The sequence below is a fragment of the Callithrix jacchus genome, chromosome 6, assembly GCF_049354715.1.
Source record: "Callithrix jacchus isolate 240 chromosome 6, calJac240_pri, whole genome shotgun sequence".
NCBI classification, from domain to species: domain Eukaryota; kingdom Metazoa; phylum Chordata; class Mammalia; order Primates; family Cebidae; genus Callithrix; species Callithrix jacchus.
Window position 1 is genome coordinate 9326312 of NC_133507.1, and position 25101 is coordinate 9351412.

Below are 25101 nucleotides of genomic sequence, written 5' to 3' on the forward strand. Positions count from 1 at the left end.
GTGAGCAGCCGTGAGCCAATCATCTCTCTGAGCCTTGGCTTCTTCATCTGAAAAGTGTGGGGACTGAATGAGATGTCCCTTATTGTCAGCCTCCCCTGCAGCTCTGGGTCTAAGAGGATGGAGCCCTGATGCCCACCACAGTCTCTGCAGAGCTTTCCAAACAAGCTTTCCAAATCTGCCACCTGGCCTCCGTGATTCTGAACATAGCAGAACCTTGGTTGTAAGGCTGATGGCTGAGGAGTGCAGCAAGAAGCGGGGCTGTTGAAAACACACCTCAAGGTGTTCCGACTCTACATCACTTCACGCTCCACACCCTCATCACAGCCAATAAAAACCCCTGTTATATCTCCACTCAAAAGAAAAATCATAAAACCCAATTTCTTTCCCTTTGGAGTACTTTGTTTTACAAAAACAATACAGACAGCTCCAAAAACAACCAAGAATTCTTCAACTGTGTTTCAGTTGTGTTCGGAGTCACAGAAGTTCTGCTTTCATATTGCACATGATAATAAAGCTAATATACATTGAATGCTTACTCTGCACCATGTATTGTTAGGAGCTCATGACATATATTAACTCCTTTCATCCTTTTATGAGGGAAGTACTTTGATCATCATCCCGTTTTATAGAGTCTCAGAGAGATTAAGTAACATGCTTAAGTCAAGTTGAATGCCACATTTCAGTCATTCTGAAACTTTTTGGTTTCAAAACCCCTTTACACTTTAAAAAATTATTGCAACCCCCCCCCAAAAAAAAAAAAAAAACCTTTCATGTGGACTATCTCTATAGATAAATGCCATAACATGAGTCAAAACAAATTTTAGAAATATTTTAAAATTCACTTAAAAATAATGAACCCATTACATGTTAACACATCACTATGAAAAATAACTGTATTTTCCCAAACCAAAAACAACTTAACAAGAAGAATGCCATTCTTTCACATTTTTGCAGAGCTTTTTAATGTCTGGCTTAATAGATAGTAACTGAATTTTCATGTATGCTTCTGAATTCAATCTGCTGAGATAAATCACATCAACCACATCACCTAGTCTCTGGAAAACAATGATCCTTGTTGAGAAAAGGAATGAGAAAAAAGGCAAATCATGTCTCAGTCTTATTATGAAAATTGGGAGGAGACCCAAGGAGAGAAAGCAGAGTCCAGGATTAGACTGCAGCTTCTTGCTACCTGTATGGTCTAATTTTGAGCTCACTCTTTGTAGTCCTAAGAGACAGCAGCTCTGGTTCTCAGCCTACTAACCCATACGTTTCTGTGGGCAAGTCTTGTGTGCACTCCCTGCTGTGGCTCAGCTCCAAACACGCTTCTACACTGACAACAAGAAATAGGCGTCGATGTGTTTCCTTCTCAATACCTGCTGTCTCTGAAAGTGCTGACCTTAGTAACATCATCAGCAAATTACTCAAGGACAAAAACGGGTTCCACAAATACAGGGAGTTTGATTTTCTTATCCAGGTCAGTTTCCAGGAATGCCCTTGGTCAAACACTTGGAACTGGAGAACATCTCATCAGAAGAAGTTATGGAAAAACACCTGGAACTGGAGAACATCTCATCAGAAGAAGTTATGGAAATAGAACACATGGAGAAGTAGACAGTATCCCAGCCAGAGCAAGGTGTCCACGGTGACAGGATCAGTCCAATGTAAGGGGCAGAGGTATGGATCTTGACTGGTTCTTATGGTAAGAGGCTTCTCAGATCTGGTCCTTGGAAGGAAAGTCAACACTGACAATTGTGGGACATATGGACGTTGTAAAAGATGGGGCCCGGGTGAAAAAAAGACAGTTTGTCTTCCTTGTTACTGAGTGCCTCTATGGATCAGACTATTCTCTTACGGGAGTGGAATGTCAAAAGAAACAAAGTGAAAACCCTACACTGTTGCACAGGTCATGCTGGAAGTGTCTATTCTACCCCTGCTGATAGCTCAGGAACTAAACTTTGCATCGGCTCCTGGGATAAGATACAAAGGATCTGATCTACTGTCCCTACAGAAGAAAATGAAATGGAGGAATCCACAAATTGACCAAGAAAGAGACAGAAAACAGAGTAGCTGGGACTAACAAGGACTCCCATACTGACCCTCTCTGGCCACAAGGAAGCAACTTCCTCAGTTCTGTGGTCAGATGCTACAGAAATCTGCAGTGCATCATGGGACCATACAATTAGCATGTGGGATGTTCTGTCTGCCAATCTTAAGTCAACTTTACAGGAAATAAAGTGTTTAATTGTATTTCCTATTCTCCACTTTGCATATGTTTAGCATCTGGAAGCAGAGAGAGGCATATCAGACTGTGGGATCCCCAAACTAGAGATGGTTCTTTGGTGTTGCCGTCTCTAACCTCACATACTGGTTGGGAGACATCCGTAGCATGGTCTCCTACCCATGAACAGCGGCTGGTTTCAGCATCCTTGTATAAATAACACTGTCAAGCTATGGGATACAGGAAGTGGTAAGGCTCTTCTCTATGATCTGGCTGCTCATGAAGACACAGTTCTGAGAGTAGACAGACACAGAGCTCCTTCCGAGTGGAGGAGCAGACAAGCAGTATTCCTACAGGTATTCACCCACCACTTCCCATGCAGGGGCACAAAAACGAATGAGAATTTGATTAGAGATTTTTTTCTATAAATGAAATGGGTAGAGAATCATGAGATTACATTGATGCAGATGCAGAAAGCAGCCTTTTAAAGTTTATATCAAGTTTTTACCCTTCATAACAGCTAACATATCACTCTTTTCTTATTCTGTTTTTATAATACAAAAGTTTGTGTTTATAAAATATAAACTGTGGCTTGAGAAGTCATTTTGACCTCACAGATACCCGAAAAGGACCTTCTGGGGCCTGCTAGACCATACTCGGAAAACTAGCCTTGCACTTTATCCCTTCTACCCATTGCACTGTTTACAGTGATTGACATTATTCAGAATTAAGTACTTCTTCTTCAACGACAAAGGCTGAGCTCTGCTAAGGCTTGGACGAATATATGCTTTTTGAGAGTTTACTAAAGGAACGACAGCAGAAGTGACTGCTCTCTTGGAAATGTCCATGAACTAGGCGTATGTGCATCCACAGACGTCTGTACATGGATCCACACAGGGATGTGACACACACACTCGCGTTGTCCCTTGGCAAGATTATGTCTCTTCCACCTTTCAGATCTCTGCCAAAATAGCACTTCATCAGAGACTATGTCAGCGTTCACCATCAGATACTCCCAGAGTTCCTTTCCTTCATAACATTTAATAAGGTTATGAGTTCATATTTATTTGGTTATTACATGTTAATTAATGCCCACCTTCCTCACTATATGACATGTTCCATGAGGGAAGGACTGTATCTGGCTCCATTTGCCAATGTAAACCCAACAGCTGACACAGCACTCAATGAATATTAGTTGAATGAATGCTTAATATGCATTAAATGCTTAAAGTATAAAACAGTGAATGCACTGTGAGACACCCATGTCAATGGCAAATCATTTCCAAGCCTGTTTTGATTTTTCAACACTAATCATGGGCTACTTTAGGAAAAGAATAAGTTATCATTGTCATTTTTGACCTACAAATGCAAATGGAATATGAATTAGATGTGAATCTTCTTTCTTTAAAGAATCTGATTTTCCTATTGGATGATGGGTTCTTAAGTATAAACTCAAAAAAAAATTATTTACTTTTTGCAACACAATCTCATTCTATCGCCTAGGCTGGAGTGCAGTGGTATAATCTCAGCTCACTGCAACCTCCATCTCCCAAGTTCAAGATACTCTTGTGCCTCAGCCTTCCGGGTAACTGAGATTACAGGTGTGTGCCACCAGGGCCAGCTAAGTTTTGTATTTTTAGTAGAGATGGAGTGTCACCATGTTGGCCAGGCTAGTCTTGAACTCCTGGCCTCAAGTGATCCAGCTGCCTCAGCCTCCCAAAGTGCTGGGATTAGAGGCATGAGCCACTGTACCCAGCCCTTTTTGGCTACAATATTAATAAAAAGAATCACCACAAAATATTCAGGCAAAAAACAGATGAGGAAAAAGTTGATATATGTATCTATACATGCATATTTAAACCTATCATCCAAAAAAGTGGTAAAAACCAAATTACTAAAATTTGCTTAGCTAAATGAAGGGGTTGAGACAAAAGGTGATGGAATGGGAGACCTTCTGACATGGATTTGTTTCGTGGCAGACTGTTCTCTCCAAAGATGACCATGTTACCTTCTATCTCTCATGCCTTTCCCCAATGAGACTGGACACACCTGTCATTAAGAGATGAGGTCTATGTTCCCTCTCCTTGAAACTGGGTGGGCTTGTGCTAATAGTGACACTGTTGTCATGTAACTTCCAAGGCTACATCATAAAAGGTGATGCAGCTTTTGCTAGACTCTTGGGACATTTATTACTGCAACACAGCCACCATGCCATGAAGCAGCCCTAGCAGCCTATACAAGGGCTGAGGTCACTGACTGACAATCCTGGCTGAGCTCCCAGCCAACCACCTGCACCAACTCACCAGCCACCTGAGCCAGCCTTTTTTTTTTTTTTTTTCCAGACAAAGTCTCACTCGATCACCCAGGCTGGAGTGCAGTGGCACAATCTTGGCTCACTGCAACCTCCACCTCCAGGGTTCCAGTGATTCTCCTGCTTCAACCTCCCCAGCAGCTGAGACTACAGACATGTGCCACCACGCGGCTAAGCTTTGTAGTTTTAGTAGAGACACGGTTTCAGTATGTTGGCCAGGCTGGTCTGGTACTCCTGACCTCAGGTGAACCGCCTGCCTCTGCCTCCCAAGGTGCTGGGATTACAGACATGAGCCACCGCTCCCGGCCGCAAGAGTGAGCCATTGTCAAAGCAGAGGGGCCCCAGTCAAATTGCTCCGGAAAATAATGTGTGGGGCAGGGAAGAAAAAGATGATTCTTGTTGTTTTAAGCCACTAAGTTTTACAGCATTAGATAACCAAGTGAGACCCTGCGACCTGAAAGTGAGAGGGCTGTGAGGTGACTGTTGTTAAGAAAGCCAGAAGGCCTTTAAGAAGACTGATGGTTGAGGCTGAAAAAAAAATTGTTTTGAATGTGATGAGAAGCTGGAAGAGGGAAAGCCTTGTACGTAATAGAGCAAAGCCTGGCAACACTGTCACTGTGGTAATGTGGAAAATAGGAAAGGACCTAATGACCTACTTAAGAGGATTCCCTAGGCAGAATACTGGAAGGACCACTGGCTTTTCCTCATTATCTATGATAAAATGCAAGATGGCAAAAATGAGCCAGCAACTTTAATTCAAGGGAAGCATCGACAGAAATGCTACCATCTTCACAAGTTACTACTAGCTCTACGTCAGGCTTTCCCAGGGAAAAATGCACAGTCTTAGGCCTAAATATGTTGAAACGCTCTCTTCCATTTGCTACTAATTTTTCTTCTCCTTAGAATGTGTGTTGTTGGGAGAATCTGATCTTTTAAAGGTTTCATTTTTTTTTTTTTTTGAGATGGAGTTTCCCTCTTGTTACCCAGGCTGGAGTGCAATGGCGCAATCTCGGCTCACTGCAACCTCCACCACCTGGGTTCAGGCAATTCTCCTGCCTCAGCCTCCTGAGTAGCCAGGATTACAGGCACGCACCACCATGCCTAGCTAATTTTTTGTATTTTTAGTAGAGACGGGGTTTCATTATGTTGACCAGGATGGTCTCGATCTCTTGACCTCGTGATCCACCCGCCTCGGCCTCCCAAAGTGCTGGGATTACAGGCTTGAGTCACCACGCCCGGCCTTTTAAAGGTTTCTTGAGCATGTGTAACTCCTGTGTCCAGAATGTCCTTGAACGGCAGAGGCATATCATAGTGGTTAAAAGCATCAACTCTGGAGCCAGGCTGCCTGGGTGTGGCTCTGGGCCCCACTGTCACTTGCAATCTGTGTGATCTTGTGCAATTTTCCTGTCTGTTTTCTCATAAACTAACACTCACCTCAAAGGCTTCACATGCATTAAAAAAATCAGTTTTGGTGAAGTGCTTACGACAGTGCCAAGCACACAGTAAGTACCAGGTAAATACACTTTTCAACACTGGTAAGGATGTTTGCTTCTAGTTACTAAAAAAGCAGAGTGCCCCTCTTTGGAAGCTGGAGGCTCCATCTTTCTGCTGTCACGACAGTAAGAAAACTAGGTGACAGTTTACCAGTAAAGGAGCAACTGGAAACCCATTAATGGGAAGCAGTCCTGGGCAAATTGATAGAAATCATATTCTGGAAATCCCTGCCTGACTTGAATCAGGCAGAGACGTGAGGACCTCCACCTGTATAAAAAGACGTGCAGAGATGAGGTGAGGAATATCATGACACTGTTTCTCCATGAGTGCACAGGTATGAGCTCACCTTGCCAGGTACCAGTATTGCTGAGTGAAAAGAGGGCTAAATTTTAGGAGTAATAAGGACTACTTATTAATAAATAGTTAGACTGTCTAGGGAGGTTTTTCAGAAATGGCATTTTAGGAATAGAAGACTGTAAGTGGAAAAGAAATATTTTTTTTGTCAATACATCACTTAGAAGTATTTACTGAGCACCTATTAATATTATATGTATTCAACAATGCTCTATCCCAGAGATGAAAGGGCCAAGGGAAGAGAAGGGCAGTGGCAGAGGAAGAGAAGGCAGAGAAAGAGGATAAAGAGAATGAAAGCAGAAAAATCTACACATATGTGAACAGCATTTACTAGGATATTAGAAAATTAATTCCTCCCCTGTTAGAAAACAACTTCCCTGCCCATGGGATCATAACAGGGAAAAGCTGGAGGACATCTCACAAGAGACCATCATTTAGAGAATTACAAAACCTTTATGGGATGCAGAAAAAATGAGCAGGTATTCATACTAATGAACTACAATGGAATTACATAATAGTTCAAAGAGTTATTAGTCTTTTCATTTTATAAAGAAGCCCATCATTAGTAGTAATTGGGCTAGTATAAAATAGGAAATCAGCTTTTGAAGGGCCTGGTCTAGTATAAATTACAAAACCAGGGCCGGCGGCGTAATTTAGATAATTAAATATCCTAAGGCAGCTCCCTTTCACGTCGCCATTACCGTTCTTACGATAGGATCAATTTATTCATTTGTTTAAAAATACGTGGATTCATAAAGGTAGAGAAGAAAAACATTTTTAAATACCCAAAGTGAACAAAATGAAGGCTAAACAAAGTTCCAAAGTTGCTCTTCGGGGTGGATGGGGTAGAAGCTGGAGGTGGACGGAGGCGGAAAGAAATGAATGAAAGACCTGCATCCTCAGGACTGCTCTGCGCAACTGACCTCCCAGAACGCCTCCACCTTAAGGTCAACATCTGGGACGGTCACCCAATTCCTCTTTATTTTATTTCATTTCAGCTTCCCATTTAAAAATCCTCCCATAGGCCGGCCGTCGCAGCATTTTGAGAGGCCAAGGCAGACAGATCCCTTGAGGTCAGGAGTTTGAGACCAGCCTGGCCAATGTGGCAAAACCTTATCTCTACTAAAAATACAAAAATTAGCTGGGTGTGATGGCACGTGCCTGTGGTCCCGACTACTCAGGAGGCTGAGGCAGGACAATTGCATGGGCCTTGTAGGCAGAGGTTGCAGTGAGCTGAGATCACACCATTGCACTGAAGCCTGGGTGAAAAGCAAGACTCTGTCTAAAAAAAAAAAAAAAAAAAAAAAAAAAAAAAAAATCAAAAAATCCTACCATAAACACATTTTATTCCTTTGCTCTTGCCTCTGAATTCCCTTCACAGGGACTTAGTATGAAATGTGCTAAACAAATCTTACTTTATAGGACAAAGGCAGTTTTAAGCTCCCCTTGAAATAACTATAGTATTCTCTTAGATAGAATCCCAATGTATACAATACCAGCCTTATGATATTTATCTACTGATTGCTTTTTTCCGTAGGTAAATGAGCTCTGAACTACATTTTCCATTTGCACTAAGTCAAATGACAAGAAATCTCTAGATGCCTCTATTAAAAATATAAAGTAATACAAATACTATAAAGGGCAGGATATTTTCCCTATCAAAGAACCTTAAAATGTGGTGCAATTTGACTAAAAACTGTGTACTATTTATTCTAAAAGTGATTCTTAATAACTGGGACTGAAAAACCTAGCTCAGACTACGATATAATTACAAATCAATAATCAAAAATGCCCCTGGTTAAAATGTATTACACAAATGATTTCTCCAGAGTTGTACTACACGACACTATTTTAGATAAACCATCCTACAAAAACATCAAAGTAGCATTCAAAAGGAACACAGTAGGGGAGGGCACTTGTTTTAGAGGCATTTCGTGTGACTGGCTGTTCATACGCTACTGCTGATGGGGCTTCACCTGAGAAAGCCCAAGCCTAAATTTTATTTCCTTAAATTGAAAAAAGAGGAGTCATGATTTTTATTACTCCTTATTTAAGTTATTCTAAAGTTTAAAATACTGTTTTTAAAGTTTTACTTCTATAGCTAGCACATAGTACTTGACTATTGCTGAAATTTAAACAAAAATATTTCAGGTTACTGAAGTATTTGTAAAATAGTACTTTCAGGTATCTGTGACTAATGTTCCAGAAAGCAACTAGTTTAAGTACTTCACAGGTTGTCTTCTGCAAAACCATTTATACAACTAAATTCCCATCTACCTGATCTTTTTCTTTTAGAAATACAAGCCAGTTAATTTCTCAAAATGTACAAATCAAAATACAGCCCAGCCCTCGCTGTTACACACCTTCAAAGCATCCTGGCGGTTGCTTCTAGTCTTTCAGCAGTGTCTATTACAAACAGATCACTGCCTCAGCTCAGCCTCCTATGGACAGTAAATACCCAACTAGCGTATTCTGACTTAAGGGTCACCTAGACCAGAGCCTGCCACAGGAATAAAAGGGACTCTGTTCTCACTCATGAAGTGGGAGCTGAAAAGTGAGAACACATGGACACAGGGAGGGGAACTTCATACACTGGGGCCTGTCGGAGGGCAGGCGACATGGGGAGGGAGAGCACATGACGGGTTGATGGGTGCAGCAAACCACCATGGCATATGTATACCCATGTAACAAACCTGCATATTGTGCACATGTATCCCAGAACTTAAAATTTAAAAAAAGATGCCCTGTAAAAGCTGTGAAAGTTAAGTTGTTCACACTAGTAAACAAATAAATGCTTTATTTATCCAAGAGCTTCCTGGCCCCTTTGATATGTTACTGTGCACAGTGAATCTCTGAAACCTGGACCTAGGATCCAAGGTACTAGTCTTCCAAACGGATCTGAATCTTGAATCCATTTGAATCCACAATAACTGGTAGAACCAAAATTTTTCTTTTTCTTTAAGACTGGTCAAGTGCAGTATTGAGAAGGAAGGAAAGAGCAGAATGAGGCATCAGATCTGCAACTGACTGTGAACACTACCTTTGGACCAGGCGGTCAGTTTTATAAACAAACTTCAGGACTCACAGATCTCTGCAGAGCCTACATGGTGAATATGCTAGTACATGGCAAGCAGTAATGTAATACAGCTCGTCCTATCCACAGATTTTAACTTTAAACAGAAATACATTAGAGATTCATCAAATTCTGAAACAGTAGGCTAACAGGACACCCTTAAAAATCTGATTTTAGGGAATGTATGTCACTAAGTCTCAGCTTTTTAGTTTTAGGGCCTCCTTGAACTTTTAAAATTGGAGAAGCTCAAAGAATTTTTATGTCAGTTATATTTATCTATATTTGCCATTTTAGAAACTGAGAATTTTTTAAAAATATCCAATTCACTTCAAAATAAGAAAAATGCACCATCAATTGAAAGAAATTTTTATGTTAAAAAAAAAAAGAGCTGCTTTTCAAAACAAAAAGGATCTTTGTGAGAACAGCGCTTCTTACAGTTTTCTGCAAATCTCTTTTAACTTCTGGATTCACAGAAGACAGCTGGAGTGAGAGATGTGCTTCTGCATTTCATCTGTGGCACATGCACTCTTGATTGGAGCACCTGAAGAAAATCCAGCCTCACTCAGATAGGAAGTTGCAAAGGAAGGAATTTTTAAATAGCTTTTTTTCTGGTAACTGTGGATCTTCTCTGATATTCCATCAAAACTAGACAAGAGGGGGTTTCTTAATGGTTAGTTACAATATGAAATCTGGAACCAAACTAATGAACTTTTGTACTCTGCCACATTAAATCCACCGGTTCGCCTTGCACTTGGAATGGATCTTTTATCCATCCATGTGTGATTTTTGTTACATTATGCATTAGTCATTTGGAAAACAAACTTCATTGGGTTATGTGGATCTATTCCATTATATGAGATCAAAAAATAACACTTTTGTTAATATATTCACGGACTGAAGAAGTCTCTAGATACTAGGAATCTCACAGCGGCAATGTTAAGTTTTGCTAAAATCCTCATCTGCAAAGCTCAAATTTTATGACTGGCCATAAGTCCTGTCAGTTGTTTTCCTTAAAGTGACAAGTGAATTTTATTCATTTTCAAGAAAATGTCTGCCAAATACCCAAGACTAACTGGCTATGGTTTAGCTGTTGGTCACTCTTTCAAGTAAAAATGGTGTTCCATGAAAAAGCTGCCGATTCAGCTCAAACAAACTCACTTTTCTTCAGTTCAACCATTGCACTTCTGTATGCAGTAAGAATACTCTCCATTTCCACGCCACGGAAAATGTCAAAACGACTGCAGGGACGAGATTTAATAAAAATTAATTTTACTGCTTCATCAAAGCCATTCTTAAGTGGATCTGGAGTGTTTTTTCCGAGAGCGTCCGGCAGTGAACAGTGACCAGTACCTGCTGGGGCCACGTTGTTGATTCATGCTGACATTCCAGCAGTTTCACCTACCACTGCGGAGACCATCAACACAGATGCCACCACAGTGAAAAAGGCAAATCACACCTTAGTACTGTTAGGAAATTAGTTTTGACCTCATAGGCACCTAAAACAATCTTGAGGAGCCCTGGTTATAGTCCATACTGAAAAACATCATTCTAACATAAATTAAAATGAAAACAATTTTTGTTTGTTTTAAATCACAAGCAGAAGAAAATCATAGCCTTTACAAGTGGTTAGTGGCAAGAATTTTTAAAAGGGAAGGACTTGGGGACTATGTTCCATTTTCCCTATTTTTCAGAGAAGCAAAGTGACCCCAGCGGCGGGGGAGGGTTTACCAGGCAAGTCAGATGCTAGGTCCGAAGCCCACTAGCTGCTCTAGCATCCCACTCTGCTGATTCAACAGTGCCTCTGACACGGGCACAGCGGGGAGATCTTTGGGATGATGTACAAGAGACATCTGATCCCAGTGGGCAAAACATTCATCAGCTCAAAGGATAGCAGACAGAATGTGCTTTTCCTATTTTAAGTACAAATGATACAACTAGACTTCTAGTTTTAATTCCAACATGTAAAGAGCTTGGAAATCATCACTCCCATCCTCACAAGACAAAAAACCTGAACAAACTCAAAGTCAATGACGTTTTCATGGATCCTTCAGTACTGAAGTTGTGGGGAAACCTCCACCACAAAATCAATGAGAGAAGCACATTCAGAGCCACCGGCTGGGATCTGGGCACCTGGAGCCGATGTCACTGAAGCCACAAACTGGTGGGAACACTGCCATGGTATTCTGACAAATGGCCAGCTTGTGAATTGATTGGTGTGAGAGTGGCAGCCAGTCTTAGGAAGCCCCCTACTCAGTTGTGAGTTTTACTCCCAGGAACTCCACAGGGTAAAGAGCCAGTAAAGATCCTCTCAAGGCTCCAGCATGGGGAGGTGAGAGTAACCTTTGTGAAATGCACCCAGAACCTTCTCCATGACTAAGGCCTGCGCCCCAAGGGGAAAGAATTTCCCAGAGCCTTGTCTCAGAGCCATAGAGAAAGGGCATTCCTGAGCCCAGCCCCCTCTGGCCTCCTGTCTTACGTATGGGATTGGAAAAGCTACATGAGAAGAAACACGTGTGAAGACACAGCCTAGGTACACGGGCCCACTGAAAGACCGAGACTTAATCAGAAGACTGCAGACCACTGGCCCTCCCCACACCCTACAACTGCACCAGCGGGCTCCCCCATGTAACAGATAATGAAAGCCCAGAGAGCGGCAAGATGCACCCTCTCCAACGAGTGCGCTCAAGGAAGCCCAAAGCCAAGACGTGACAAGAGCAAGGGCCCTGCAGGGACTGGAACCCTCTGGCACCCGTAGCTGCCATAAACATGACACACAGCCCAACTCACAGCCAGATTAATAGAAAACCTCACGTTAAATATCTGTTGACCTCAGTTTGTTACCCATCATGTCTAGCTTCAGTAAAAAAAAAACAAAGCACAAAACATGCTAAGAGGCAGGAAAAAAAACCAGTCAGCAAAAACAAAATAAGCATCAGAACCAGACTTCACTATGGCCCAGGTGTTGGAATTCCCAGCCAGGGAATTTAAAATAACCATGATTATCAATTTAAGAACAATGAAATGATTAGATGGTAACTGTAAAATGTTGACCGTCTAATGCCTAAGCAGCAGCTCTGCAGAGGTGAAATTCTCAACACAGTACAGATGTGGATGTCCCCGGCAAAGGGAAAGGAGTGACAAGCTGACCCCTCCAACAGCGCTGGACCTTGTCTGCTGGGGCAAACAAACCTTTGACTCCACTCTGCCTTTTGGACATTTCCCTCTTATGTAAAGGGTAAAAAGCCTCACAGTGAAAGGAATGCCTAGGCAGGAAGCACAGTATGGCATCTTCGCTGGAAATAATCTAGCCAATCAGACACCACCTCTTTTCCAGTGGCATTCCCCAGGAGGGGCCCATCCTATTTAGTGCTATCTCACCTCTCACTGGACTGTATTACTGAAAAATTTCCCCCAATTTCCATACTATTTGTACCAGGGACTGCAGCTTTTTTGACGGAGTCTCTGTCACCCGGGCTGGAGTGCAGTGGCGTGCTCTTAGCTCACTGCAACTGCAGCCTCCCAAGTTCAAGAGATTCTCCTGCCTCAACCTCACGAGTAGCTGGGACACAGGCGTGTGCCACCACCACGCCTGGCTAATTTTTGTATTTTTAGTAGAGACGGAGTTTCACCATGGTGGCCTGGCTGGTCTCTAATTCCTGACCTCCAGTGATCTGTGTGCTTCGGCCTCCCACAGTGCTGGGATTACAGGTGTGGGGCACTTCGCCGGGCCCTATCTCTTTTCTTTTCAATCCTTTCCTTTCACCTGCAGAAGTGACTCAGTGAGAACAGTACTTACCTTGCCAAGTCTATAATTTGTGCTTAAGCATTCTAAGGTGGGGTTTTCCCCAAAAATATATGTTCTCTCTTACTTCTCTTTGAACAAAATTCCAGTTGTGCAGATCATTAAAGCCTCATTTTTCTATGTGTGTGTATCTGTGCATATGTATATCATTAAATGTTCCTGCAAGTCACTGCCCGAGGTTCAGCTTTCTCAGGAAATCTCTCTTTCTAAAAGAGTTCATATTCCCAATAACTCCTTGGTCCATACATTGACTACAAGAGTTTATACTATGAGCAAGAATATAAGAAAAAAAATCACTAAATCACTCTCTGATTGTTCAGGGTGGGTGTTATTATTTACTCCTCAAGCTGAGGAACAATCTTTTTCCAAGTTACAGTACTGGACCTCATTTTCTTGTGCCGCCCTTTTCTTGTGCATAAACGTTAAGTTTCTCTTTTGAACTGGGCAGACATTCCCACAACCTTCTGCTCTTCAGGTGCCCAAGCCTCCGGGACCCTCTTAGTTCTGGTGTGGTGTGTGTGTAATCACTACGTACACGTCATTCCACTTCGTGTGCACGAGCCTGAGAATGACGGCTTCCCAAGTTTTGTGCCCTGGCCACCTCACTTGCTTCACCCTACTCCTAGACCAGGCACAAAGGGCTGTTTACCTCCAGAATGTCCACTGCTGTCTGTCCTCACTACCATTTCCTTTTTTGTGTGTGTGAGATGGAGTTTTGCTCTTGTCACCCAAGCTGGAGTGCAGTAGCACAATCTCGGCTCACTGCAACCTCTGCCTCCTGGGTTCAAGCGATTCTCCTGCCTCAGCCTCCCAAGTAGCTGGAATTACAGGTGCCTGCCACCAACCCCGGCTAATTTTTTTTTTTTTTAGACGGAGTCTCACTCTATTGCCATGGCTGGAGTACAGTGGCACTATCTTGGCTCACTGCAACCTCCGCCTCCCAGGTTCAAGCGATCTCCTGCCTCAGCCTCCTAAGTAGATGGGACTGCAGGCACAAACCACGATGCCTGGCTAGTTTTTTATATTTTTGGGGTTTTCACTGTGTTAGCCACGATGGTCTCGAACTTCTGACCTCAGGTGATCTGCCCACCTCGGCCTCCCAAAGTGCTAGGATTACAGGCGTGAGCCAAGGCGCCCGGCCGACACCACCATTTCTACTTGACGTCAGTCACACCTTCACTGTTCTCTCTTTAGTTTATTCATTCCATTCTTTTTCTTTTTTGGCTACAGGTAAAAAAATAAAAACTGGCTTCTAAGCAGGACACAGCTTTCCTTCCAGAGGTGATGCTCATTCAGGCAGGTGCTCTGGCTCCCCTTAGCTGTGTTTATCGTTCTTGGGCATAGAGAAGTGGCTCCTCCATGGACGGGCCTCGCTGTGCTCCCGCCTTCCTGGAAGGTGGAAGTTCTGAGGTCTGAATGCCAGACAGCAGGCTGGCTGCAGGGAAAAGCAGCGGCAGCTCTTCATGGTCTCCCCCTACTCAGCACCAACGCGGCCCCAGCAGAGGCTACCTTATTAGCAGGCCATAGCGCGCGCTGTTTATCTGCACTATCGGTTTTTATGGCAATTCTCCCAAAAGGCCAGAGTAGTTTTCAAATTCTAGGATTACAATTGTTTTTGGTCGCTTCGAGTCAAAACAGTGCAATGAACAGTGAAATGGCCCTGAATAAAGATCACCACGTGGCCCCTCTGCTGTCCTAACACCTCGGCAGTCTTGAGGTCTCAGATCATAAGCCAACAGCATGATGCCTGGGGCCATGGTGCTCACAGAGCGCAGGGGCTAGAAGGAGCTCTCAGGTTTGATTTGATGCTCCCTGAACTAACCAACCTTCTTTCAAGCTGCTTCTCATGAGAAAGCTCAGTCAAGAGCATCAGCCACAGTTGCTCCTTCTAGCCCGTATTGTTTACCAAGAAAAGAAAACCTATTTAGAACCAAAGAACACACAGGTGAAGCAGAAACACCAAACTTGCTTTTTGCAGGAAACACCACCGGAGAGCCAAAAAGTAATAAATTATGTTGAGGTACCTGAAGATAATTGCAGCCTTAAAAGACAAAGTGGGGCTGGCCACGGTGGCTCACACCTGTAATCCCAGCAGTTTGGGAGGCCCAGGTGGGTAGATCACGAGGTCAGAAGATCGAGACCAGCCTGGCTAACACTGTGAAACCCCATCTGAACTAAAAACACAAAAATTAGTTGGGCATGGTGGCATGCACCTGTAATCTCAGCTACTCAAGAGGCTGAGGCAGGAGATCACTTGAACCAGGGAGGCGGCGGTTGCAGTGAGCTGAAATCAAACCACTGCACTCCAGCCTGGGCGACGGAGTGAGACTCCATCTCAAAGGGAAAAAAAAAAAAAAGGGCAGAGGGCCCTGCACTCAGGAATGCAGTCCGTATGTCTCTTCAGTCCCTACCCCTCGTTGTGCACAGTCAGCCAACCTGCCAGGGCTAACAGGACCTCCAAGGTGCTCAGCGCTGCTCCATGTGCAGTGGAGAACTTAAGCACAGACAGAGGCAGTCCCCATTGATGTTTCTATCAGCTCAAATGTTAAAGCGCATGTGAGCCTTGAACTCAACATTCCCGTTGTCCAATAGCACTGCTGGGGGCAGCTCTGAGGGCTTGGGGACACAGGGTGCTGCCCACGTGCTTGTCCCGCCCAGGGGCTCCTCTCAGCCACCTGGCTGCATGCCTCCACATACTGACTCTAAACAGTTGTATACAGGGTTGAAAATGGGAGGCTTGAGTTGAATATGAATCTGAAGATTTGCTCTGTGGGTAGCAAGCCAGTCCTTGCTGTTAATCCACCCTCACTTTATTAGTTACATACTTTGTCTTGAAAAACACAAAGAACAGTGCCTGGCATATTTTAAGTGCTAAGTGTATTATAAATATGAACTCATTTGAGCCTCATAACAAGCCTGTATTATCTGAATTTGAAGGTGAGGACACTAAGGCACAGAGAGATCAGGTGACCTGCCCAAGGTCACAGCTCACATGTGGCAGAGTGAGAGCCAAGGCTCTTGCAGTCCAGCTCTGGTCTACGCCATTAAGCACTGAACAAACTACTTAACAAAAGGGGCTGAGGCATTTATGTGAGTATATAACACGCCTTCCTCAGGGCAGCCACACTCACTGTAACCGAGTCTCCAGCGTAGAAGTTAAAAGAACAACAGAAACAAGGCAACCAGGAGCTGCAGCACTGCAGACATCACACCTCCCATCTTAGGCTCCTTCCTATGTCTCAGAAGCTTTCTGCAGTGAACACCCACCAGTCAGCCCCAGATTCCTCTCCCGAGGCAGGCAGATCTGTGTGCGCCAACAAAGGAGTCACCAGGCACTTGCCATTTAAAATTAAGTCGCAATGAAATCAAATTAAAATTTCAGTTCCTCCGTGGCATCGGTCACATAATAGGTGCTCAACAGCTACATGGGACCAGTGGCTACTACACTGGACAGCAAAGCGAGACCATTTCCAACATTACAGAGACTTGTACTGACCAGCACTGAGTAGACTAAGTAGTGAGATTTCTTCTCATGCTTTAGTCTGAATATATACACAATACTAATTTCATCTTTTCTTCCATTATGAAGCCGCAAAATTCAAATTACATTTTGTTTCTTCATTAAACAAATTTGACCCCAAAGTTCAGCTCCAAGGGATAGAGTGGGTTATTTACAAGTAGGTCAGGTAAAGCCCTTGTCCTCTAGTACCTGCTACCCCAGATGTTAATATGTCTTCTTCCACGATAATGACCAAAGCTTCAAAACCAGCGAGGAAAAAGGAATTCATGAAGTTCAGCAGACAGCACAATCAATTTTGTTTGTAGATTTTAGCTTCTTGTTGGACATTAAGCATGAGACACACATTCAACTGGTCACATGGAAGCTTGACAAGAGAGGGAGGCTAAGTCCACACAAACGGATGCCCCATCAGAGAAACAACTAAGACAGGTGTTACTACGCAAAATGGGTCAGACACTTCCAGGCTTTAAAAAAAAGCACCCACACAAAAAAACGTTCAAATACAATGGAAGCCATGTGGTCGAGGGACAGTGGTGCCAAACTTCCCACTGCTAGCAAATACTTCCTTACAATAGCTTCCAGCATCCTGAACTCCCACTAGCAGTATACCTAAGTAAACAGTACCACCGCCATTCATTCCATGTGGGTTCCCAGGAAGCAGAAAAGCCACAACTAAAACGTGAACAACTTAGCAATAAAGCACAAATTCTACGATATTTTCACAGCTAAGGAATCTAAAATCCAAATTCTCCCTCTAACTCCTCAACTTGAAGTCCACGGAAGCCAGTTAAGATTATCCTTATGACCAACAGGAACTGTCTTGCTCTAACACAGATCTTTGTTCATTTAAAAAATTCTCCTGTCTGCCCCTCTCCATTTCTTCCCTCACTCTTACTGTCTACCCCTTACATTCAGAAACACAAGTGAATTTTTATGAAATGTTGTGATACAGTTTTTTTTTTTATTTCAGAAGAATGAGGCATTGCTTACCAAGCAGGGCTTATAGGAATGCTTAATATCTAGTCATCTTAAGTTGCAAAAACACATTAAGCTCCTCAGAAGATGCAGATTTTTAAAATGCAATAAAGTAATAATTATATTACATACTTGTGACTTCTTGTAAGAAATCCAAACACGGTCGACCACTTCCAGAAATACTTATTGAAACAGCCAACGGGGTCTGTCCTTCATAGTTCCTTGTGTTCGTGTCTGCTCCATAATTATATAACATCCGTGCACACAGCACATCATCCCTAAGGGCAGATAAGTGCAAAGGGGTCTGTCCGTCTTCTAAGCGACCCAAGTTTGTGTCTGCCCCTCTCTGAAGGAACATTCGGCAGTAAGAGTGATTGCTTTTGATCACGGCGTATCGCAGCAGGAATCCATTCTGAATGTCGATGTTGGCATTGTGGTCCAGGAGGATTTTCACACAGCTTGACCTCTCTCGGATAATGGCGAGCTGAAGTGGTGTGGTACCTTTATCACTGAGTGGGTCAACCTCAGCCTTGAACTCCAGGAGAAGCCGGACAAATGAGTCCCTGCCGTAGTGGGCAGCCACATGGAGGGGAGTCCAGCCGTCGTTGCTTTTTGCATTAATGATGTCGCTCCTGTATTCAGATTCTAACATCAAGCGTGCGATGCGAGCCCGGCCATGCATGGCTGCATAATGAAGAGCCGTGAAGCCTCCAATTAAGTCTTTAACTGTGGGATCAGCTGGAGTTAAAACCAAAATGAAAGTATTAGCATCTAAGACAAAACAACAAACGCACCATGGCACAGTAAACTGAGGCCAATGCTCATATAAAATGTGAAGCAGCCAAACACTGCAATAAACACCAAGTACATTTTCCCTCCATTTAATTCAGGTCTAGTTTTAAAGGAAAATAAATTTTGTAGAATGTTATCACGTCTGGGTTAATGAAAGGAGGAAGACAAAGTGTTTAAAAAGATATACACAAAAACATGGGGTTCAGATCACAACATCCCCTCTCTTGGCCCTTTAACCAACTGCCTTGGCCACTCAGCTCCTTCATCTCTGCACTGTTTCAAGTTTCTCTTCTGTTCTGAACTTTTTGTTGTATTTTCTCTTGTGCCTCTTCTTGGTCTTAAAGAGAAGCATGTGTAGCAACATCTGCTGCTCTAAATTACAGATGCACTATGGTCTGGCACACTGCGTTGTTTTAGGGTAAATTAAGTAATAAGAAAAAAGTTTTTCTGTGGTCTGTACAAATTCCAAAGCATCTCAGAATTCTTGATAAATTGTTTTTTCATAAGACAGAAGTCTATTCTGAATTCTTAGTTTTACATGAACTTTGCAGTTTATAAGAATTAAGCAATGCATTATGTGAATAATTGGAAGAAACCTCAGCATTGTATAAATATTATTTTCTAAAACAGTTCCAAAAACCTCTCCTAATTGATCTCTGGGGAAGGAAAAACAACTGTAATAGTTTATCTGTTATGTGACTCAAGTCACAGACTTTTGTCACTGGCCTCATATCTTTCATTAAAGCCAAAGGTTGGCTCTTGATAGCATTCACCCCATGGCGTCCCTGGCTGGAGGCAGAAGAGGGACAAGAATGCAGGGAACCTCCTGGAAGTGAGCGATTCTGTGTACAAGATAAATTGATCAGACCTAACTACCCAGGATTAAAATGCTCTCTTCTTGTCAAAGTCACCCTTAATTTTTGGTTTGTTAATAAAAGAAAAAAAAAATCATTGTTTTACTTACATACATACATACATACATACACACACACACACACACACACACACACACCCTCCACAGGTGAGTAAAAACTCATGTATTGAATAAATGTTATTTAGGTATAGAATATATTATGACAGATGGTTCTCTTAGAAAAATCTATGAGGCAGAAAGCTAATGTAAAATAATAATGCTGTGGAGAGTGAGGATTTCCGTGAAGAAGTTGCTAACAAAACCTATACAAAGTAAGATTTTTTTTTTAGGTAAGTCATGTCATGTAGATTTCTAAAAACATTTACTGTAAAGTGACAATACACGATGGTAGCATTAGTTTTATCTATTTAGAGGAAATAAGGACATCATATCTCCCTTGGTCTGAACTGAAAGAAAAACACACAGTACCTATTTACTATATGACTTAAATAAGTAGGGCAAGAACATTTTAACAAAGCATTTTGCTGCCATCTACTGGCAAGGCATGAGCATGAGCTACTAATGTTTCCATTGGACAGATACTTGCTGAGCCCTCAAGTCACTCAAGCCTGTTGCAGATGCATCACTTACCAAAAGTTCTGAGTCAAGCATGAAATCTGAAAGATTCCCCTCCCACTCAAATGAAACAAAAAAATCTTGCCAAAGATCATTTCTAATCTCTACCTGGTCAATCAACTGCTTGCAGACATTCCCTCTTCCTCTGCAAGTGAAATGTAACAATACCTTCTTTTCACTTCTCCCAGCCACGTTGGGGGGGGGGCAGGGGCGCTTTAAAGGAGCCAGTCAGCATCCTTAATTGCACCCTATACTTGTTCTATTTGATGGTAAAATTAAAAGTTACAAAACATTACACTTGTATCTCTGGTTGACATCTGAGGTCTCTTCTAGGTTCTATGTACATTTTGATACTACTCTGAGCCAAGGAAAAACAGAGATTAACACACACAGCAATGATCGGTTCAGTCTCTGTTAAAACTGAATGAGAGATTAGAAAGCAAATGCAAATGCAAACGAAATGTCATTTAAAGATTATTAGCCCATGAAATAAGGTAAGAAAAATATCTCATTTGTAAGGCACCTTGACAGAAATTCAGTAAGAAACATACAAGACACGTGCAAAGAAAACGTTAATTGAGCTCACGTCATCTGTATCCACTCAAATGTCTTTTCACTAAAAAGAAAAGCCTTCCCTAAACATTTCATATCTAAAACAGCAACCCCACCAAACTTAGTACTTTGTTCCCTTATCAAACATTTTCTCCCCAGGTGGAACTTATTTCAACCAACAGCAGCATAATCTCGACAAGTTCATTTAAATTTAATGGAAAAAAAATTTAATGTATATAAACAGAAGCGAATAAACATTCCCTATGAATATGAGGGGATTTTTTTTCCAACAGCTTTACTGAGGTAAAATAAAATGCACTCGCTGTAAGTGTACAGATTGATGAGCTCTGATAATTGTGTACAGGCATATCACTCACCACCCTATTTAAAATATACAGCATTCCATCATCTCAAAAAGTTCCTTCATCTCTCTTTAACCCTTCCCAGACTCCAGGTCCCAGGCAAAACACTAGTCAACAATTAGTTTTGCTTTATCTGAAAATTAGTATTAATGAAATCATATGTAGATTTTTGCGTTTGACTTGCTTCACTTTGCATGACGTTTCTGAAATACTCCCATGTTGTATCAACAGTTTGTTCTTTTGTATTTGATAGTACTGTATACTATAGATGCATAATTTTTTAATCCATTCATGAGAAGATGGACATTTATTACCAATTTGAGGCTATTTAAATAATGCTATCATGAATTCACATATGAGAGAGAAAAAGAGAGACAGAGAGACAGAATGTGTGTTTTCATTTCACTTGGGTTAAATACCTAGGAGAGAATTGCTGAGTCATATGTTAAATGCACATTAAACTTTTGTAAGTGGCTATACCATTTTACATTCTCACCAGCAATGGATGAGTTCAAATTGTTCTCCATCTTGGTATCATCAGTAATTTTAATTTCTCTCATTCTAGAGAGAGTAAAATCGTGGCTTATGATGCTTTTAATTTCTACTTTCCTGTTAACTACTTATCCTGAGCTTATTCATATACTTTGTTTTGTGAATTGTCTGTTCACATCCTTTACCCATTTTTATTGGTTGTCTCCTCACTGATGAGTTATACAAAAATTCTGTGTATATTGTGCTTCAAGCCTTTGGTCAGATTTTTTTGGTAAATATTTTCTCCTAGTTTGTTGCTTGCCTTTTCATTTTCTGTATCGTGTTTTGAAGAGCAAAACTTTTAATTCGGATGAAACCCATTATCATTTACTTTACAGTTTGTGGTTTTGTATTTCACTTTAAAAAATCTTTGCCCAATGCAATGTCACAAAAATTTTCTGTTTTCTTCTAGGAATTTTGCACTTTTAACTCTTACGTTTAGATGAATGGACCATTATTATTTTTGTGTGTGGTATAAGGTAAGTTCAAGGTTCAGTACTTTCCACAAAGATATCTACTTGTTCCAGCACAGTGTGTTAAAAAGACTTTTAATGATTTACCCTGGTGTCACTTCTGAAAATCAATTCACCGTGAGTGTAGGTCTAGTTCTGAAATCTGTTTTGTTCCATTGATCTGTAAGTTCCTCTGTATACCAATCCCACACTGTCTTGATGACTGGAGCTGATAGTAAGCTTTGACTTAACACTAGAGTAGCTTCAGTTCTCCAGCCTACTTTAAAATTATTAATATTTGGGATAATGAATTTTAGAATTGGCTTGTCAATTCTTCAAACAAGACTGCTGGAATTTTCATTAGAACTCCACTGGCTCTAAGGATGGCAACCTCTCCAAAATGATCTAAATATTACTGATTTTTCCAAACCATAGCCATGAGTGTTCTCTATTTATTTAGATCTTCTCTAATTCCCTTTAGCAATGTCTTGTAGTTTTCAGTGTACACGTCATACATACTTTTTGTTAAATTTATTCTTAAATATTTTAAACTCTGTTGCTATTATGAGCTAAAATTCCATTTTCCAAATGACAACTACAATTGGAAATAAAATTGATTTTTGTACACTGACTTGTGTATTCTACAATCTATCCAAAATCAACTTCGGTTCTAGTACACACTTGTAGTCTTCTTACCAGGGTCTACATGCACAATTATGTTCTCCGCAGATAAAGACAGTCTGACTTCTTCCTTTCCAATTCACGACTCTTGATTACTGCTTTGCCCTGATTCCGCTGGTTAGAGCCCACAGCAGAATGCTGAATGACCCTTCCCTTGATTCCTGATCTTAGAAGGAAAGAATTAAGTAGTTCACCACCCACGAAGCTGTGGCTTTTCACTGCTTTGGAAATCACCTTCTGCTTCTGGTTCCCCTTCTTTCTCATAAATGTATTTAAGACTAACTATCTCATTTTCTGAATCTACTAAAATGGTTATTTGGTATTTATGTTTTATTCTGAGATGATAAATTACTCAGGCTATTGATTTTCAGATGTTAAACAAATCTTGTATTCCTGGAATAAATACTACTTGGGTTTAATGGAATATCCTTTTTTTATATACCAGTAGACTGGATTTGCCTATATTTTGTTAATAATTTTTGCATCTGTTGTAGAGAACAACATTGGGCTACAGTTTGCTTCCATAGCTTCTGTTTGGTTTGTATCAAGGCAACACAAGCCTCATACAAGCTTGGAAGGGTTCTCTCCTGTGCCAAAAACTTTGTGTAGAATTCTTATTTATGTCCGTTAATATTTGAAAGAATTCAATGAGAAGCCAGCTGGGCCTAAAGTTTTCTCGGCGAAAAGTTTTAGTTATGAACTAAATTTCTTAAACTGATATAAGGCTATTAATCTATTTTTTCCTTGGGCCAGTTTTAGCAATGTGCATCAGGGAATCTGTCCATTTCTCCTAATGGCACGAAGGTGCCCATTTCACTCCTTATTACCTTTTTGATGTCTAGAGGATCTGTAGTGACATACCCCTTTCCATTCTTCTTAAAATTTTTTATTGGTATGCAGTATTTTACATGTTTATTGGGTATACGTGAGTCTTTATTATATGCACAGAATGTAACGATCAAGTCAGGGTATTTTCATTACCCATCATTACCTTGGGCATTGATCATTTCTATGAGCTGGAAACATTTCAAGTCTTCTCTTGCAGCTACTCTGAGATACATAACACATTGTTGCTAACTGTAGCCACCCTACTCTGTTAAAATCTTTCTTTTAACAATGGTACTCATTAACCAACCTCTTCATCTCCTCCTACCACCAACACACCCTTCCCAGCCTCTGTTATCTATCATTCTATTCTCTACTCCCCAGAGGTCAACTTTTTTAGCTCCCATGAGTGAGAATGTGGTATTTTTCTTTCTGTGCTCGACTTATTTCACCTCACATAATGACCTCCAGTCATCTATGTGGCTGCAAATGACATGATTTCAATTTTTATGGCCAAATAGTAATGTGTGTGTGTATATATATATATATATATTATAATAATATATTATATACATAATATATTATACATATATAATATACATACACATTATATATATATATATATATATATATATATCTCCCTCTCTCTCTCTCTCTCTCTCTCTCTCTCTCTCTCTCTCTCTCTCTCATGATGAACGTTTGGGTCGATTCCAAATCTTTGCTACTGTGAACAGTGCTGCTGTAGACGCGCAAGTGCAGGTATTTCTTTGATACAATGATCTCTTTTCCTTTGGATACTCAATAGTAGGACAGCTGGATTATATGCTATTTTTATTTTTTGTTTGAGAAATGTCCATAGACAGTGGTTGTACGAATTGACAGTCCCACCAACAGTGCATTAAGAGTTTTCTTTTCTCTGCATCTTCATTGGCATCTGTTTTTTTTTTAATAGTAGCCATCATAACTGGGATAAGGTATCTCATTGTGGTTTTGATTTGCATTTCCCTGCTGATTAATGATGTTGAGCACTTTTTCACATACCTGCTGGCCATCTGCATGCCTTCTTTTGAGAAATGTCTATTTGTGTCTTTTTTGAGACAGACTTTCACTCTTGTTGCCCAGGCTGGAGGGCAGTGGTGCAATCTCAGCTCACTGCAACCTCTGCCTCCCGGGTTCAAGTTATTCTCCTGCCTCAGCCTCCCAACTAGCTAGATTTACAGGTACTCACCACCACGTGGGCCCAGCTAGTTTTTGTATTTTTAGTAGAGATGGGGTTTCACTATGTTGGCCAGGCTGGTCTCAAACTCCTGGCCTCATGTGATCCACCTGCCTCAGCCTCCCAAAGTGCTGGGATTACAGGCGTGAGCCCCCAGGCTTGGTCTGCCCACTTTTTAATGAGATTGTTTGTTGTTTTTACTGTTGAGTTCCTTCCATTCTGGATATTACAAAGTCCCTCGTCAGATGAATAGTTTGCCAACATTTTCTCCCATTCAGCAGGTTGTTTCTTCACTCTATTAATTGTTCCTGTTACTGTATAGAGGTTTTTCAGTTTCTAAAATATAGTCCCATTTGCCTATGCTTTAGTTGTCTGTGTTTCTGAAGTCTTAGCAATAAAATCTCTGACTAAACCAATGTCCTGAAGTGTTTTCCCTGTTTTCTTCCAGTAGATT

General features: G+C 41.4%; 1 protein-coding gene and 1 pseudogene across 1 annotated transcript in view; one reads left to right on the forward strand and one right to left on the reverse strand.

The window, feature by feature from the left end:
• Positions 1 to 25101, reverse strand: part of ASB7 (ankyrin repeat and SOCS box containing 7) — a 49795-nt gene that overhangs the window by 3789 nt on the left and 20905 nt on the right. The window contains exon 5 of the mRNA XM_002749069.7: positions 17880 to 18485. Coding sequence (XP_002749115.1) covers positions 17880 to 18485 — 606 coding nt within the window. The remainder of the gene's footprint in view (positions 1 to 17879; positions 18486 to 25101) is intronic.
• Positions 1387 to 2626, forward strand: LOC118154434 (ribosome biogenesis protein WDR12 pseudogene; annotated as a pseudogene).